The following is a 17,617-nucleotide window of genomic DNA, read 5'->3' on the forward strand; positions in this document are numbered from 1 at the left end:
GGAATGTGTACAGGAAACTATCTACCGACCATTTTGAAGTCTTACATCTAAAACTAGGATCATTGCTGGGATCTTTTACCTATAATTATGAAGGTGCCTCCAGGGAAGTCTCCAGTAGTACAAAATGTTCAGAGACATTCTGGGAGAAAAGTCTTAGGTCAGTGGTTTTGAACCTTCCATTAATTTCCCCCCAACAGACTAATGTTTTGACAGATTTTGTCTATCAAATTGCATGTTAAAAATAATATGTTCCACTATGGAGGTTTCTAAAAAAAAAAAAAAATAATATGTTCCATATGTGTGACTGCTGGTCCAGATTTTATCCAAAGATCAGTAATTTTAAGAGGTTCATAATATTATGAAATACACAAATCACTATTACAATTGTGATGCTTAAAAGTGACAAAGTTAAGTAACTGGCAGCACGGCTTTCTGCTACTGATCACTAATTCTGGCCATCTCTCCATATGTGTTCAGGACACAGCTATACGACACGTGGCTTTGCCACATTACGTCATTACCAATAATGTGCCCTAAAGTTCTGAGTCATCAGCAACCAATTAGAGCTTCTGAATAGCTGAGCTATTTTACCACACAGAGTCGATATAATTCTAGTCAAATGCCAAAAACCCCAACTCCCTCCACCCCCAAACTATTAATACTTTAGAAGTTTGGGAAATAAAAAAAACACAGTAAGGACTTTTATAGACTCCAGGTATATAGGAAACACCATTTAGGACCTATGGTCCTAAGGGATTTTACAAAAAATATTTTATTCTAGCATCTTGTGTATTTTGAGTCTACAAATAACGCATGTGGAATCTTACTTGAATAGCTCCGAAGTATCCAATATATTTCAATTAGAATTAAAAAAATCCAAACTTGCTTTCAAGAGTTTTGAAACTCACAGAACTTTAGGGCTGGAAAGAAACTTGGGGATCATCTAATCTAACTCCATCACTTTTTTTTGAGGATTTATTTGTCAGAGAGCACAAGTAGGGGGAGTGGCAGTCAGAGGGAGAAGTAGGCTCCCCACTGAGCAAGGAGCCCGATGTGGGGCTCCATCTCAGGACCCTGGGATCATGACCTGAGCTGAAGGCGGCCTCTTCACTGAATGAGCCACCCAGGCATCCCATCATCACTTTTTTAAGATTTTATTTATTTGAGAGAGAGAGAGAGAAAGCAAGCAGGGAGACGAGTGGAAGGAGAGGGATAAAAGCAGACTCCCTGGTGAATGTGGAGCCCAATGAGGAGCTCGAGCCCATGACCCTGAGATCGACCTGAGCTGAAATGAAAAGTTGGACACCCAATCGACTGAGACACCCAGGCGCCCCTAACTCCATCACCCTTCACACACAAAAGTAACCTCTTTGGACGTTTAATAGTTTTAAACCATTTGGAGCCATAAAGCCCGGTTTTCCCAATTTGGAGCTCATTCCACCATTCCCCAAAGCTTTCTGGTGATCCATACACATTAGCTATAAATAAATATAAATGATTATATATTATCTATACCAACAGATTTCAAATGTGTTTAGCTATAACCCATAGCAAAAAAATGTTTTCAATTATGATTCAGTACCCACTTACACACAACTGAACAAATTTTATGAAACAAAATTTATCTTAACTACATAATGCAATACACTTCCACTAAATTGGTATCATGACCCAATAATGGGTCTGTTCTCACAGTCTGAAAAACAACAACCACACATGTTGCCCCCTGGCTGTGTGAATTCTGTCTTGATTATATAGTCTTACATAATTCGCTAGCTGTCTCATGGGGGCTAACACTGCCCCCCCTCCCTCCAGACAAGGTTGTCAGTGCAACAGCAAGTCTCAGCAGACATTCCATAAAGACTTGCTGAAGGACATTTATGCATCACTGCTTTAGACCGCTGAAAACATCATCCAATTTTGTTCATGAACGGCAGTGGCAAGAAGAAAAAAAGAAAAGAAACCTTGACAAAACTCCATTCTTTGGCTCTCTTCATCTCTAAGCCCTTCCTGCTGGACACGGAGAAGGTACTTGGTTGCGGACGGGGACGCAATGGGCAGAGCATTCTGATTAGAACTGAATAAAGTGCTGTTCCTTCTTCTCTTGTATCTGGGGGTTTAAGATCTAAGTGAGGAAGTGATACAGTCCTAGATATACCAAAAAAGGGCTTCCGAGAAGCAATTGATAATGAATATCATTCAGGAGTTTCTCAAGAGTCGTCACAAAACCAAGTGTGGCTGGGATCATTTTGGCCACTAGAGGAAATGAATATTCTCCTCCTGTTGGTTTCTTCTGGAATCTGTGCATGTTCTCTTTCCTTTTGTCATGTGCATGACCGAGACAGCGGGAAGAAAAATGACAAAAACTTACCTCCACAAATTCTCACTTGCTAACAATTATCCTGAGTCTTTGTTTCATTCCACAAACACCTGCTGAGTGCCAACTACGCACCAAGCAAGATGCCTTAGGTCTTGGGTGATACAGTGGTTGGGGGGGGGGGGGAGTAGCCAGACCTGGCCTGCCTTTAGGGAGGGTTACAAACTAGAGTGTGTAAAAGAGGCATCTGTCTTCTTTTTGTCACATTAATCCATTCTTTCTCACCATTTCGAACACTGGAAATGGCAGACTTGTAAAAATTCAGACTTACTCTTCCCCAAAAGGGTGCTGATATAATTCAGAGTAGGGAATATGAGCACAAGTCACTGACAACTTGAACAAATTCTTTGAAATGGAAGAGACTGTACAAGGACTCACACACCTTGAAGTACACCGTTCCCTTCTCTTTGACAATGGCAGCCTGCTCCAATTTTTCTTTGGTGTCCATCTCCCAGGATTCTTTGGCCTGTTGTGTAAATTTGTAACAACGGTTAGATGAACACAGAGGGAAAACGCATCCGCTGATGCCTGTTAAGAACACACGGCCGCTGCTACTAGGATACCCACGCTTCAAAACACACGGGCTTTTGAAACTGTGTGCTATGCCCATTCACTGCGAGGCTAGAACTCACCTTCCACGATGACCACGCTGCAGTTTGACCCGTGCTACCCAAGAAGGAAGAGAGGCAAAAAACACAGTAAGGGACCCAAGCTGCTGCGTGCTGTCAAAGAGCGCAACTTTGGAGTTATGAGGGGAGGACATACAACAAAACCCGGTGTCCCTCATCACCCTCCCGCAAACTTCACCAGTAAACTGCCATTACAGTTTCAGCAAGTTGTTTCTCTCAAGCCTCAGTGTTTCAAACTCTAAAATGGGAGCGCTACTGTAGTCAAGTCACAGCTATCTATTCACACATAATTTTTTAAATGCCAGGTCACGTTGTTGTCTCTCCACTGAAACAACTAAGGCTTCCAAACTGTGTCAACTTGCCAGTGGAGATCTGGGGGATTTCAAGTAAAACATAATTGGGAGGGTAGAGCTGATGCCGAAATATTTCAAAGGATCTCACGACCATTTGCTATTCTGTATCGTGTGTGTTCTTACTCTCCACCATTAGAGACCGGAATCCAGACACGACTGCACTTTCAGTATGAATAGCTGGATTTAAAGGGAGCATCAAGAGTCAACAGAATAATCTGGGATCCTTTAGGGAAAATGACAGTGGCTGTGTCAGTGTTACTTACTCCACAGGAATTACGAAACTTCAGTGGTTAACTGTAAAATTTTCTCTATTCAAAAAACAATTAGTGATGTATTCCTGCTGCCACCCGCCCCACCAAGTGAATAATGAGAGTTACCAGTCTTTCTGGCAACCCTATGTGGCTTCTAACAATTTAGCTCTATTATTTAAAAATCTAGTAACAGGGGCCCTCTGCATTTTTTATACGGAGTTCAGTCTTTATGGAGTACAAATATATTCTTAATACTACAAGGCAGAGGATTCAATCATATTGCTTCCAACAACATCGCACTTTCACATGGTTTCAAATATACAGAGCGGTGCTTCCTGGAACACGCTCTCGGAGCAAGGAGCGCACACAGGCTCGTTACCGCACACAAGCCTCCATAAGCAATGTCCGCTGCGCTGTGGAGGGGAGTGGGCTGTGGGTTTACTTGGTTCAAAGAGAAACAGGAAAGCCAAAGGTCTAAATAACCACATGCTAAAGATTATTTTCTCTCTCTCTCTAATAATAAAAACCACTGTGCTATGAAGGCGGCTTTGGAGGATCAGAGCTGAGCTGGCAGGCTTTCGGGAGAGGTCACGGGACAATGCATGATGGTCATGACAAGAGCATATGTTTGTCTGGGGGAACATGGGATGCGAGGGGTATGATCAGGAACGTCACTGTTGGGGGGAGAATCCCAAAGCAGTCTTCCCCTGACTTTCTTGGCCCAAAGTTACAGCCCCACAGGACAATGATTTCCTTACTAAGTCTAACAAAATATAAACAGTCACATTTCCAGTTCACAGCCTAATGTACAGCACAGGGAGGCAGTGATGCGGGAATAAGAAAGGGCATACAGAATGCAGTTCTTGAAGCTCTCTGGGGAGAGTGGGGCCTTGATGATGCAGAGGGGCCTTTGCTGCAGGCGATGACATGCCTAGCACAGACATCCGCTCTGTGTGTGTCTGGTGAAGCTGCTGCTGGGAGCCTCCAGAGGTAGGCCTGAGACAGAAACATGCTCCAGGAGGGATGCTGCTTCTGGAATCCAAGGCAACTGACAAACTCTCTCTTTTTTAGGCTTGGATGGGTAGGAAAAGAAAAGGTCAGAGGGTCAGCAGGTTTGTCTCTTGGGTCTCTTGTCACGGAGCCTGGTGGCCCACAAAGCCTTGCATTTTGGATAATAACTTCCTTTCCATGACTGCGAGAAGGGTAACGATCCATTCGGCATCGGAAAACTGCGCCCCACTCCCCTAAGGAGCTGCTTGGCGAACGTGAACCTTTTTGTCTTTAACCCAGGAAAAAAAGTACAGAAAGAACAAGTCTAGGAACAAATAAGGGAACAAGTCTTGGAGTCTACCCAAAAAAGTAAAAAAAAAAAAAAAAAAAAAAAAAGGCTGACATGTAGGAACAAAATAGGAACACTGAGCTCCTTAGCTGTATATCAGCTGTGCGGTATCAGTCCCCCCTACTCTGGGAGCAGCGTCAAAGACGAGAGACCACCTCGTCATGAAAAGCACAACATACGAATAAATGCCATCTATCCACACCACCTGATAATAATATAAGATGTCATTTATAGGGAGTGGACAGAGAAGAAATCTGCCATGATTTCAGAGAAGCTGGTATTTTCTCACCTTTTCGAAGCTCTTAAGTGTCACTTCATATATAAGCTCAGCATTAGGATCAATGCCAAATTTAGGCTTCCCCGCCTCTCCAAAACCGTATCTGAAATGGAGAGTAAGAAAACAAACCTTTAAAAGAACGGATTTATTTCCAGGCACTTCCTTTGATATCTGAGGCAGCACGTCAGCACAGAGCTCCCATCTGCACACTCCACACATCGGGACCCTGAAGACACACCGGCTGTGGATCAGAAGATACAGTGCCACGTAGCACTGCTGCGGCGTCTGAAGAAACCCGGCGAGATTTTAGTTTTCTTTTCTCCTTCACCATCACATGTAACATTAACACCTGTACTCCTTGAGAAAGTTTGCTTGATGTGATTTTTTTTATTTTTTAAAGATTTTATTTATTTATTCGACAGAGATAGAGACAGCGAGAGAGGGAACACAAGGAGGGGGAGTGGGAGAGGAAGAAGCAGGCTCCCAGCGGAGGAGCCTGATGTGGGGCTCGATCCCATAACGCTGGGACCACGCCCTGAGCCGAAGGCAGACGCTTAACCGCTGTGCCACCAAGGCGCCGCTGCTTGATGTGATTTTAAATGTCACTGTCTTTTTCTCTGCTTGATGTAGTATCTAGTTCTTTTTATAAAATAGCCATTGTTTGGTTATCAGGACTTTTCGCTGAAGCTTTATCCGCAGGACAGAGACAACAGGCACTGTGATTGCTAGTGCTGTTTATTGGCGGCTATGTTTTAATACGCTTTTAACTTTAAAGTGTGGTCTCCTTCCAGTAGTACCACTTCCAGTCAGATAAATTGGGGGGGGGGGGGAAGGCTCACACAGCAGGAAGGAAATTCATCCTCCTGGCATTTGAAAGCAAGACATTTAAGAAGCACACGGAACACACAAATGATAGAATACACAGTCAAACAGAACAGCCCTAGCAAGCTCTAACACCTCATGGAGAGAAATGCTTTGAGCTCTGTGGCTACCACACTGTAAACAGGTGTAGACCTGTTAGCCAAAACTTCCTGAAGAAAACGACTGAGGGTATATAAATTGTTTTTCTGTTTTTATTTTCTTTCAGATCACTGCAGGTCTTTAAACAAACCAGAGCATTCAAGAAGCACATTTCTCCTAGAATGGAAGTTCTGGTGGTGGTTTGTCGGTCTGGTCCAATGGTTTCCCAGCGTCCGGTACAATGCCCAGCATCTTATGAAAGTGTTCACTGGACTATATTCTGTTCCCATCTGTTTCAAGGCCAAACTACTCTTGAATATATGGAATGGTACTGCAAGATAACTTAGTAAACCCAAAGTTTCAGGCTATGGGTTGAAGGATGCCAAAACCAGGTAGATGCTAATACCTCCCATTTTCTCCGGGGCAAAACGACTAGAAGAGGCAACACTCCTATCCTGCTGCTTACATCACTTTCTTTACCCCTTCCCTGAGTTTTTCAGGAAGAAAATGCTTACCTCCTCTACTACACAAGAAAAGGAAAGCTCGAGCCAGAGAGAGGCACAGAAATACAAAGACAGTTGGTAGGAATGGGGTGTGGCAGTTTTAATAGCAGGGCAAAGGGTATCTTCAGCAAAGAAATCAAAGAGGACATAATTACCAGTGGCCGATTTTAGGCAGTCATGACTAGTTTTCTACTTTGAGCTCTTAGACCTATATATCTCCTATTGGGTTTCTACCGTCTGGTAAATAACGGAACATTCCTTAACTGTTGGGAACTAGATAGGCAGGTGAGTCCTTGCTGATGTTTACTGACAGCATGTGGTATTTGGAGCCTTGTGCTAAACAGGTACAAACCCAATAGACGGCCTGACACTTGCCTTAGGCCAGTGACTCTCGACAGGGGTGATTTTAATCCAGCCCCCAACAGGGACATTTGGTAATGTCTAGAGATTTGGGGCTTGCCTCAACTACTGGGGTGCTACCAGCATTTAGTGGGTAGGACACCCTACAACGCATAGAACAGCCCCCACAATCAAGAAATATCTGGCCCCAAATGTCAACACTGCTGAGGATAAGACAAGCCGCCTTAGAGGAACTTGTGAATCAAAGTCCCAAGGCTAGGGGTGGGGGACGTGGGGGGTGTGTGTGAAGAGACTCTGTGAAGATTTCTGTGGAGCACACCATCCTGGGGAGGCGTAAGCCCACACCAAGCTGCTTTGCGAGCATCTAGCCTGACTTCCAAGTTATACAGAAAGTTGTCAGACTTGTGCTAGATCGGCCTGGGCAAGGAAGGACCCAGGGCAACCAAATTCATCTGACTGAAAGAACAGAAGAAATCTGGTATTAATATTCTTGAATTAACAGTTGCCTGCAGACAGCAGAGATATAAAATGTGACTATTAATGACCATTAAGGCTTTATGTGCATACAAGAAGTATTGTACCACAAATGCTTACCAACTGCTTCATTTTTACAGATGAAGAAACTGAGGCTCAGAGAGAACTGCTTCCGGAGAGTCACACAAAGAGGCAGCAGCAGAGCCAGGATTTAAATTCAGACTCTCTGGGTCCCCAGAAAACTGTTTATTTTTTAACCTGCACTGCCTCATAATTAAACATTCTGGCTCTTGGCAGCCTGTGTTTTTGTCTGGGGCTGGTGCAGGATAGAAACATAAGGAAAGGGAGGAAAAAAATTATAACTAGCCATATCTTACCTAAAATGAGCACAATATGAAAGTATTAAACAGTATTAAACACAATATAAAAGATACTGTTCTGTTGAGAAGAAAGAAAATTGGTTCTGTGTAAGTGTTTTATGAATTTATTATGAAAACATCCTACCAAGGAGTCTATCAGAGTCGCAGAGGTGCGCTCTGAAGATCTTCTAGAGAATGAAATGCAGATGACGCGAGGGAACTTCAGAGCGTGAATTTGCGGCAGCCAAACCTACGGCGACGCTCATCTGCACTTTTCTGTGGTGTGTGGGGATGTGAGCAAGACAAGCAAGCCCACTGCGAGCACTCACACGCGCCTGGTGAGGGGATGGTCGGCCTGCGCGGACAGCCTCACATGCAGAGTACACACTTCACAGAGCTCCTCGACACACTAACCAGTATCTTTTTCTAACTGTGCTGAATTATTTCCATGAAACGTATGAAAAAACTTTTTTTTTTTTAGATTTTATTTATTTATGTGACAGAGAGACAGCCAGCGAGAGAGGGAACACAAGCAGGGGGAGTGGGAGAGGAAGAAGCAGGCTCCTAGCGGAGGAGTCTGATGTGGGGCTCGATCCCAGAACGCCAGGATCACGCCCTGAGCCGAAGGCAGATGATTAACGACTGCGCTACCCAGGCGCCCCCGAAAAAACTTTTATACCTAGAAATTTTTGAAAACTATTACTTTTATAACTGAAAAGATTTGAAAAATCTACCCGATGTTAAAACTGGATTTCCTTTTTCTTGTGGTCTAAGGGTAAAATGGAATAGAAAAATAGTCACCACAGTAGCAATAACAGCTAATATACAGAGAGTTTATATGTGTCAGGTACTCTGCAAAGTTCTTTGCGTGCATTACCTCACTCAGACCTCCACAACTTTATGCAGATCCTGTTATCCCCATTTTACTGAAGGGGAAACTGAGGCTGAGGAGAGTTAAGTGACTTGTACAAGTGGACACAGCTGATAAGGTAATAGTGGGGGGGTTAACCATTAATGACACAACAAACGATTTAAATGTGCAAGGAACTATTTGCATGAATAAATGTAAGGATGATTTCTGTATCTCTTTGCCATTAAACTTGAGCCAGCTGCCCCCCAAGCTGTCTTGTTAGCTAGCTCAAAATGTAATAAACTGATTCATACAATCTATGCTTGCATGTATGCAGAATTATCCATCCTCGAGGAGCTGAAATCTGAAAGCATGCAGTGGACATAAACACCACTCTCTTCATATGAGTCTAGAACTACAATTTTAGAAAGCTAGATTAAAAATAATTAGATACTACCTGGATATGGAGGAGACAGCTTTCTTTATGCTCTACTTGAGTAAAAAACAGTTCCTTCTAGAAGGAGAGAAATAAGTTTACCTGAAGGTGAACTACAATGATAGGGTAAATGTAAATAAAACACACTAAAACAGGAATATAGTAGTGGGAAAAGGATGGCAGAGAAAAAGAAGGTGTGAAATAAAAGGTGCCTCCACGAAGGCTCTAAAAGGGGTCCAGGTGTAGAGCATCGGCAGGCCTGGCCAAACCTCACCTGGGAAACAGAATTAGGGCTCAGGTATGAGGGCAAAGGTGAATACGCCACTGAGTTACTCCCGAGGCTCCACAAAGGCCATCAAGTGTACAAAAGTCCAGCTGCACCTATCGGTAAGTGCAGGCCGTCCGCATTCGCAAGAACTCAGAATCCTGGACTGAAATCCAAGGAGCCAGAGAGGGAGGAGCCTCCAGATAAGCAGATGCACTTTCATGCAAACAGAATCAAAACACCCTGCTTTCTCTCAAGGGTCCATTTCTCAAGATAGAAGGGTTAGATTCATGGTATAATTTTAGGTCCAAAAATAATGCCAAACATGTTTTCACAAGAGAGACTGTTAGTGTCTGATAGTTCTAAGCTGGGAAGTGCTAATGGATATCCTTATGATGGGAAGAATTTAGGCAAAAATGAGTCATCTCCGCTGCCTTTAGATCCAGGAAGAACACTTTTTTTTTCCCCCCAGGGACTCTGTATAAGAACAGGTGGCATAAATTCAAGTGGTAATAAATCATCCAAATGCTTCTTCTGCTTCCAACCCTCACATGTTTTACTGCCTCCCACCTAATTTAGAGAAAAGGAAAGAGGGGGGCAGGAGAATCATGTGAGACGAGCCAGTAGCATCCTGTCTTGACAATATGGCAGGCAAAACAAATAAAGAGCAAAACTCGCCTGTTAGTCCTATCCTTGACACCCAACAATCAAGTAAACAGGCTCGCAGATCTTTGTGATATTACATGGCCCATTAGTTCACTCCATGACTAACTGTAGCCTGGTTTAATTGTTTCCACTGTTACCATTAATTTCATTGAAAACACCAAAATATTGATTGAAAAAGCAAGTGTATACCTGTGTTTTTTTTTTTAATTATTGTTGAGTACAATGTTACATCAGTTTCAGGGGTACAGCACAGTGATTTGATGATTCTATATTACACTATGCTCACCATGACAAATACAGTCACCATCCATTAGCATAAAATATTAGCACAATATTATTTACTGTATTTCCTATGCTATACCTTTCATCCCTGTGACTTATCTTATAACCATAAGTTTGTACCTCTTAATTCCCCCTTTGCTTATTTCACCTAACCCCCCCAAACCCTCTGCAATCACGTTTGTTCTCTGTATATATGATTGTTTCTGTTTTGTTTGTTCATTTGTGTTTTTTTAGATTCCACATATAAGTGAAATCATATGGTATTTTTCTCAGTCTGACTTCTCTCACTTAGCACAATGCCCTCTAGCTCCGTCCATGTTGTCACAAATATAAAACACTAATGAAAGAAATTGAAGAGGACACAAATGGAAAGATATACCATGACTATGAATTGGAAGTATTCGTATTGTTAAAATATCCATACTACCGAAAACGATCTACAGATTCAATGCAATCTCTATCAAGATACCAATAGAATTTTTCACAGAACTAGAACAAATAATCCTAAAATTTATAAGGAACCACACAAGACCCTACATAGCCAAAGCAATCTTAAGAAGAACAAAGGTGAAGAGGGGTATCACACTCCCAGACTTCAAGATACACTACAAAACTGCAGTAATCCAAACACTGTGATACTGGCACAAAATAGACACATAGATCAATGGAACAAGATAGAGAGCCCAGAAATAAATCCACACTTACTTGGTCAATTAATCTACGCCAGAGGAGGCAGGACTATATAATGGGGAAAAGATGGTCTCTTTAGTAAATGGTGTGGGGAAAACTGAAGAGCTACATGCAAAATAATGAAAGTAGGGGCGCCTGGGTGGTTCAGTCGTTAAGCATCTGCCTTCGGCTCAGGGCGTGATCCCGGCGTTCTGGGATCGAGCCCCACATCAGGCTCCTCCGCTATGAGCCTGCTTCTTCCTCTCCCACTCCCCCTGCTTGTGTTCCCTCTCTTGCTGGCTGTCTATCTCTGTCAAATAAATAAATAAAATCTTTAAAAAAAAAAAATGAAAGTAGACCACCTTCTTATATCACACACACACACACACACACACACACACACACACACCCCTGTCCTTTAGATAACTTCACTGTGTACTGAACTGGTATGCTGCTTACCGTGGTCCAAGATATAAAATACATTGTTCTTCCCGTTGCATTTTCTCCAGGGCTTTGTCAATTCCAATTGGAATGTCATGGTCTTCTCCTTCCCCAACAATGAATACCACATCTCTGCAATCAAACATCCTTCCATCATAGCGGCCTTCCAGGTGGACTGAGGGAAAGGAGACAGGTCAATCAAAGCTGCTCTGTAGGACTGGCTAATTTAGGGAAATGATAAATGATTATTTCCCCTTTCTCATTTCATCTAGACACACAAGGGGTATGGCCTATTGACACTTCGTCTACCCAGTCTGAAAATTTAAGAGCAATCCTATTTCTAAGTTTAAACTTGTGATTACCAACAACTGTATCAATAAGATAGCTTGAGGGGCAATTGGGTGGCTCAGTTGGTTATGTGGCCAACTCTTGATTTTAGCTCAAGTCGTGATCTCAGGGTCCTGGGACAGAGCCCCATGTCAGGCTCCCTGCTCAGTGGAGAGTCTGCTTGAGGATTCCCTCTCGCCCTCTCCCTGTGCCTCCCACTCACACTCTCTCTAAAATAAATAGATAAATCTTAAAAAAAAAAAAAAAGATAGCTTAGTGGATAATAAAACAAAGCAGAAACACAGGTTTAATTTATACCTACTATATGACAGAAATTTCCTCACCTGTAACACAGGATCAAGAAATGCTAGAATATTTAATAGATAATTATCAAGGTGCCCATGAATTTAATATCAAATTTATAATGACTTAGACATTTATAACTACACTTTGACTTCAGATGCTTGGAAAAAAAACAACTAAATGACTATTTCCCCAAGATAAACAAAGGTTAACTGAAAAAAGCAGCTCTTTTTTCTTAAGAGTGTTAATCTCATCCACAAATATATTTGAGTAAAAACAGAAAACCCAAAGTCAGCATCATCAATAACTATATAACAGCTATACCCCTTAGTGGAGTGATAACTGTAAAATGTGAAGGAATCATTAGTCTACTATAACTTCACAAATCAAATTATTTAACCATCTCTTCTGAAATGTTAAGAGGTCAATTTCTTGGGGCCTAATTTCCTATTCCACTTAAACTCACTCAGCTAATTCCTAGGGTAGTTTCATATTAGAGAAGCTTTTGTTTCTTCAAGACAAAATAGGAAAAATGCACACAGATATGTATATTTTTCTTGATCCATTACTTTTTTTCTAGGATAAGCAACTCTCTGAATCTTTCCAACTACTTTTCATATGAAAGATACTCATTCTCTTCCATTTGGGTCTTTGACTCAGTAAGAAAAACGGATGGCTCACGCAATGGCACAGCAGTCACCAAGCAATGTAATAATCGGTCTTTCCTAAGAAAATTCTTTATTCTAACTTCTGTAATGTAATGGCCTAGATTCAAATGTAACCATTTCCTAAAATGCTTCTTTTCTAACACCAGTTTCTCTAACTTTAACATGCTTTAGAGAGACTAAAAATTACTCATTCTGTTATACTTGTTTCATGAGACAATTATTAGTTTCCCAACACAAATTCAATTCCAACTTACTCTACTTTTGACCTACATCTCAAAGGTCCTCTGAGGCTCTACAATTCTATGAATCTATGACCCAGTGATACAGTTCTTACAGGCCAGAAACCAGCTTCAAAGCCAATTCCTGCAGTTAATTATTTGACCAGGTACCTTTAAGCCCAGGCCTGAAAAATTAGATAAACGCTGAAAAGTACACAGCAGTGGTATAGACATCAAGAGCCACAATGTCACATGGGCATTTATGCTTTAAAGCTCTCTATCCTGGGGCACCTGGGTGGCTCAGTCGGTTAAGCATCTGCCTTCAGCTCAGGTCATAATCCCAGGGTCCTGGGTTTGAGCCCCGCATGGGGCTCTCTGCTCAGCAGGGAGTCTGCTTCTCTCTCTCCCTGCCACTATGCCTACTTGTGATCTCTCTCTCTCTGTCAAATAAATAAATAAAATCTTAAAAAAAAAATAAAGCTCTATCCTTTTCTGATTTACTAGGATTAAGACCATCCTGACGTGCTTCCGTCGAAGACGTAGGATGAAGTCCAAGGAACTCGGGCCAAATTAGAGAGAGGCGTGACTCTCTAAACAAGGGCAAGAAATACACTGGCTCTCAGGGTGGAATTTTGCTCTATGTCCCACAGTCATAAATGCAGATGATCCTCTCTAGTACAGTCACTTTTGGAATGCTCTAGATAAAACAAAACTCAGTCAACTGATAGCACATTGAAAATTCTTTCGAATTGGAAAATAGTTCCAAATAAATTCAGCTTTATTATTTTCAGATACATCTAGAGAGGTTCTGCAGGGTGTCTATGGCTTAAGATATTTTTACTAAAATAAAGAAAAGCTGATGTTGCTAAAGGAATTGAGAGTTCTGAAAAGTTTATGCTCTTACATATTTTAAAATCTGCCCAAGAAATTTGATATAGACTAATGTGATGATATTTTTCGTGAAAAAAAAATTGCTGAGTGAAGTGAATTTCAGCTCATGAGTTGAGGAATATTCTCAAGTACTGAGACTTATTATCCTGGTGCTTCACAACTCAGCTGACAGATTTTTCTGTCTGAGGTTTATTGTTAGAAGTATCTTCCTCCCTAAAGGAGAGTACATTTAGTGGGGGAGGAAACTATCAGTACATTCATTGTGGTTTTTGGTTGATCAAGTTTGAATGTGTTTTCAAAACAGGAAATCCAGAGACTCTGCAAAGGATTCCTGCCTGTGTGTCAGTTTCCTAGGCTAGTTTTCAGCTTGATGCATGTACTCGATGTTAAAATTACATAAATAATTCCAGAAGTTCTCTTTACATGGGACAACCCATCATATTAGGGGGGAAAAAAAGACTGGCTACTAATAAACGTGTTGGGAAAGATAAGTGAAGCAAGCAAGCCAAAAAAAGGGTTCAAATTATAAGGAAGGCAAGCAAACTATAATGAAAGCAGCTGGCATAAGAGACACAATAAAGGACAGAACCAATGTTTACGGCTACCTGGTAGGAAGGTAAAAATCTGCAATAACTAAGGGGGGTAAACAGAAGGGGGAATGAACCATGAGAGACTATGGACTCTGGGAAACAAATTGAGGGCTTCAGAGGGGAGGGGGGTCGGGGACTGGGACAGGCCAGTGACGGGTGTTAAGGAGGGCACGTATTGCATGGAACACTGGGTGTTATATGCAAACAATGAATCATGGAACACTACATCAAAAACTAATGATGAACTGTATGGTGACTAACATAAAATTTTTTTAAAAATCTGCAATAACTCTCATACTTACTACTTTATGTATGGACTTTTTTTTTTTGTAAACCTAACTCTTCTAAGTTGGACCTGAACACTACCTACAGTACCATCAAATCTTAAACTGATACATGCACACACACATACACACCAGTTCATATGTACGTATAAAACCATAGCCTTTTCATCTGGAATGTCAGAGTAAGAGAAGGTAACACAGGCTCAGGGAGTATACAGCCCACTCACTCTTTACATCTGCAAGTAGCAAGGGCTATCTCCCTGTTAACTGGTTTCTAAACTCAGAACACTGGTGTGACAAGTACTACAAGACTGCTGACAAGAACTCACACACCAACCTGGAGCCACAGAAACGCCAAGGACCGCCACAGCAGGGCCCCCTTCATGGTGACAGACGCGAACATGCCTGGCTCCTACAGGGCCAGTGCTCGGTTTTTGTTTTTTGGGTTTTTTTTTTAATTGTCTCGACAATTGATACCAAAGAAAACCGTGGCAACTCTGGCTAAGGAAGACCTGTGGTTGCTTTTGACCTTGCATCTTTTAGTGCAAATACTCACTTAATAAATATTTAATAATAACCATCATGACTCACTGGGAGCTCAGCCTCTAGGGCTCAGGAGGTCTGCTGCTAATTCCAACCGCATGATTTACGGGAAGTAAATGATCTATGACGTGCCCAAAGAGAATAAAAGTACATACAGGATGCTTCTACTTAGGGCTTTTTTGGTAGAGAAAAAAAAAATACACAAAAAGGAACAACATTTTCTCTTGACTTAAAGTCCATGTAACTTGGAGGGGGGAGGTCCTCCAAACCCCATGAAGTCAAACCAAATGAAATTACCCGAGCTTTGCTGCGCAACCCGAGTGTAACCACATCAAGTAAGCCGGGTCTGCTGCAAAGCATCACTTAAACTGGAGCTCTGACTTATTGTTCTCTTACTGCCCTAGAGCAATTTTGTTTTGAAGAGCACAGAACACCCTGTTCTGAATGTGGCTGGCACATGAACTCGATGTGCTGACAGCAATTTGTACTCCGATTAAAATAGGGGGGAAAAGGAAAGAGAGTGTACTGCAGTAACAAAAACTGGAATGCAAGAACCCAAAAACTAGAATTTGTATTTTAGGAAGCAAAACTGAGAAGGAGGCTCCATAACCTAAAAAAAAAAAAAAAAAAAAAAAAAAAAGTGCCGTAAACGCTCCAGCCTCAAGACGTTAGCTCTGGTAAGTGTCTGTTTTTCCCTTTTCTAATTATAGTAGCTGGTGTCTGATAGCTTTGCACTCATTCCCAAAACAATTACTGGGTCACGGGGATCTGAATGGGAATGTTGTAATGGCATTACTACTAGAGAAGACCAGTCATCTGGCCAGAGAAAACCAGGTTCTGACAGGTTACTCCCACATGGCAAGGGTTTTTTCTGCTGCCTAATTCATGCCAAATGAGTTTCTCTCTGCCTGCCTAATAGAGCAGAACATCCAAGAGACAGTGGATTCTTAATGACGCCCTGAAAAGGCAAACAAGGAAACAGAGATGGATTTCTAAAATCAGGAGAGCCGTATTAATCACTGATTAGAAGAGAAACTGTTCCCATCAAGCATGGTGGTCAAATTTCCCCCAACTGCCTCCTTCCTCCTCTGTACCACTTTATACCGAGAGAGATGACCAATGACTGCTGACAGAACTGAGGGGCAGACGCTAACTGAGGGCAGGCATGCACCCTGGCTACCTGACTAGAAGAATTCATGCAAACGGATGACAGATGATAGATCTTAGTCTAAATAGGAAGCGTATGCACAGCCATAAATTCTCCACCAACACGAATCTGCATCATTCCTCTCTTCACACCGGGAAAGCACTTTAGTCAGACCTGGATTCCAGTCCCATTCTGCCACTTAACAGTTGTGGCTTTGGGCAAGGTCATCTAAATTATCTGAAGCTCAGTTTCTTCATCCACAAAATAGGGAAAACAAGATGAGCTAACTAGTAATTGTGGAGAGAATTAAATCAGGGCCCGAATGAAAGCTTTTCGCCCAGCACCCGGCATTCGTTCATTCTTATATCAGGGTATCTACTGTGTGAGGACACTGTGCTACGTGTGGATACACAGAGATGAACTCAGTGGAAGTTAGCTATGATTATTTTCCTGCAATGAGTGGTAAATTATACCAGATTAAACATGTTTTAGAACTTCGGCTCAAGAAGCCACTTACTGGCTCCACAGAGAGCACTACTGCAGTATGAATAAAACTCAAAGTAGGGAGGCAAAGGCCATGTTTTACACTTCTTTTGTACCTCGCAGTGCCTAACACACAGTTCAAGGCCAGAAAGTAAATATTTATTTAACAATTAACTTGAAAACAGGGCATTAAGGAAAATGGTAGTAATTTTCACTCACTTATGGGAATTTTCCTTTTTGAATAGTAGTCAGTACTACTATTTTTAATAAATTCCAAGAGCTATTTAAATTTTTACTGATATGGAGCTTCTGTTTTTTAATACTATTTTATTTTTTATTTTATTTACTTATGTTTTTAAAAGATTTTATTTATTTATTTGACAGAGACAGACAGCCAGCGAGAGAGGGAACACAGGCAGGGGGAGAGGGAGAGGAAGAAGCAGGCTCCCAGCAGAGGAGCCCGATGTGGGGCTCGATCCCAGAATGCCAGGATCATGCCCTGAGCCGAAGGCAGACGCTTAACGACTGCGCTACCCAGGCGCCCCCTTTAATACTATTTTAAAGTATTAAAATCCACTGGCTGGATTTTTTAAATAACAAAAAGGCCTATTTTCTACTAAGATTTTACTCTACCTGAAGACTTGAAGCTACTTTTTTTAGAAGGAACTACAT

The 17,617-nt window shown here is 41.8% G+C and overlaps 1 protein-coding gene across 9 annotated transcripts in view; it reads right to left on the minus strand.

Annotated features, from left to right (window-relative positions):
* The window catches only part of FKBP5 (FKBP prolyl isomerase 5), a 120,369-nt gene that overhangs the window by 17,908 nt on the left and 84,844 nt on the right, over nucleotides 1-17,617 (minus strand). For all 9 annotated transcript variants that reach the window (XR_006775303.2, XM_045772048.2, XM_045772056.2 and 6 more), the window contains 3 exons: nucleotides 11,510-11,666; nucleotides 5,239-5,329; nucleotides 2,760-2,843 (listed from right to left, as the gene is read on the minus strand). Coding sequence is in view for 8 of the 9 variants with exons in the window: in XM_045772048.2 (XP_045628004.1) it covers nucleotides 2,760-2,843; nucleotides 5,239-5,329; nucleotides 11,510-11,666 (332 nt within the window). In the remaining variant the exon portion in view is untranslated. The remainder of the gene's footprint in view (nucleotides 1-2,759; nucleotides 2,844-5,238; nucleotides 5,330-11,509; nucleotides 11,667-17,617) is intronic.

Source organism: Ursus americanus, chromosome 32 (genome assembly GCF_024610735.1).
Source record: "Ursus americanus isolate L20-20 chromosome 32, mUrsAme1.1.p, whole genome shotgun sequence".
NCBI lineage: Eukaryota > Metazoa > Chordata > Mammalia > Carnivora > Ursidae > Ursus > Ursus americanus.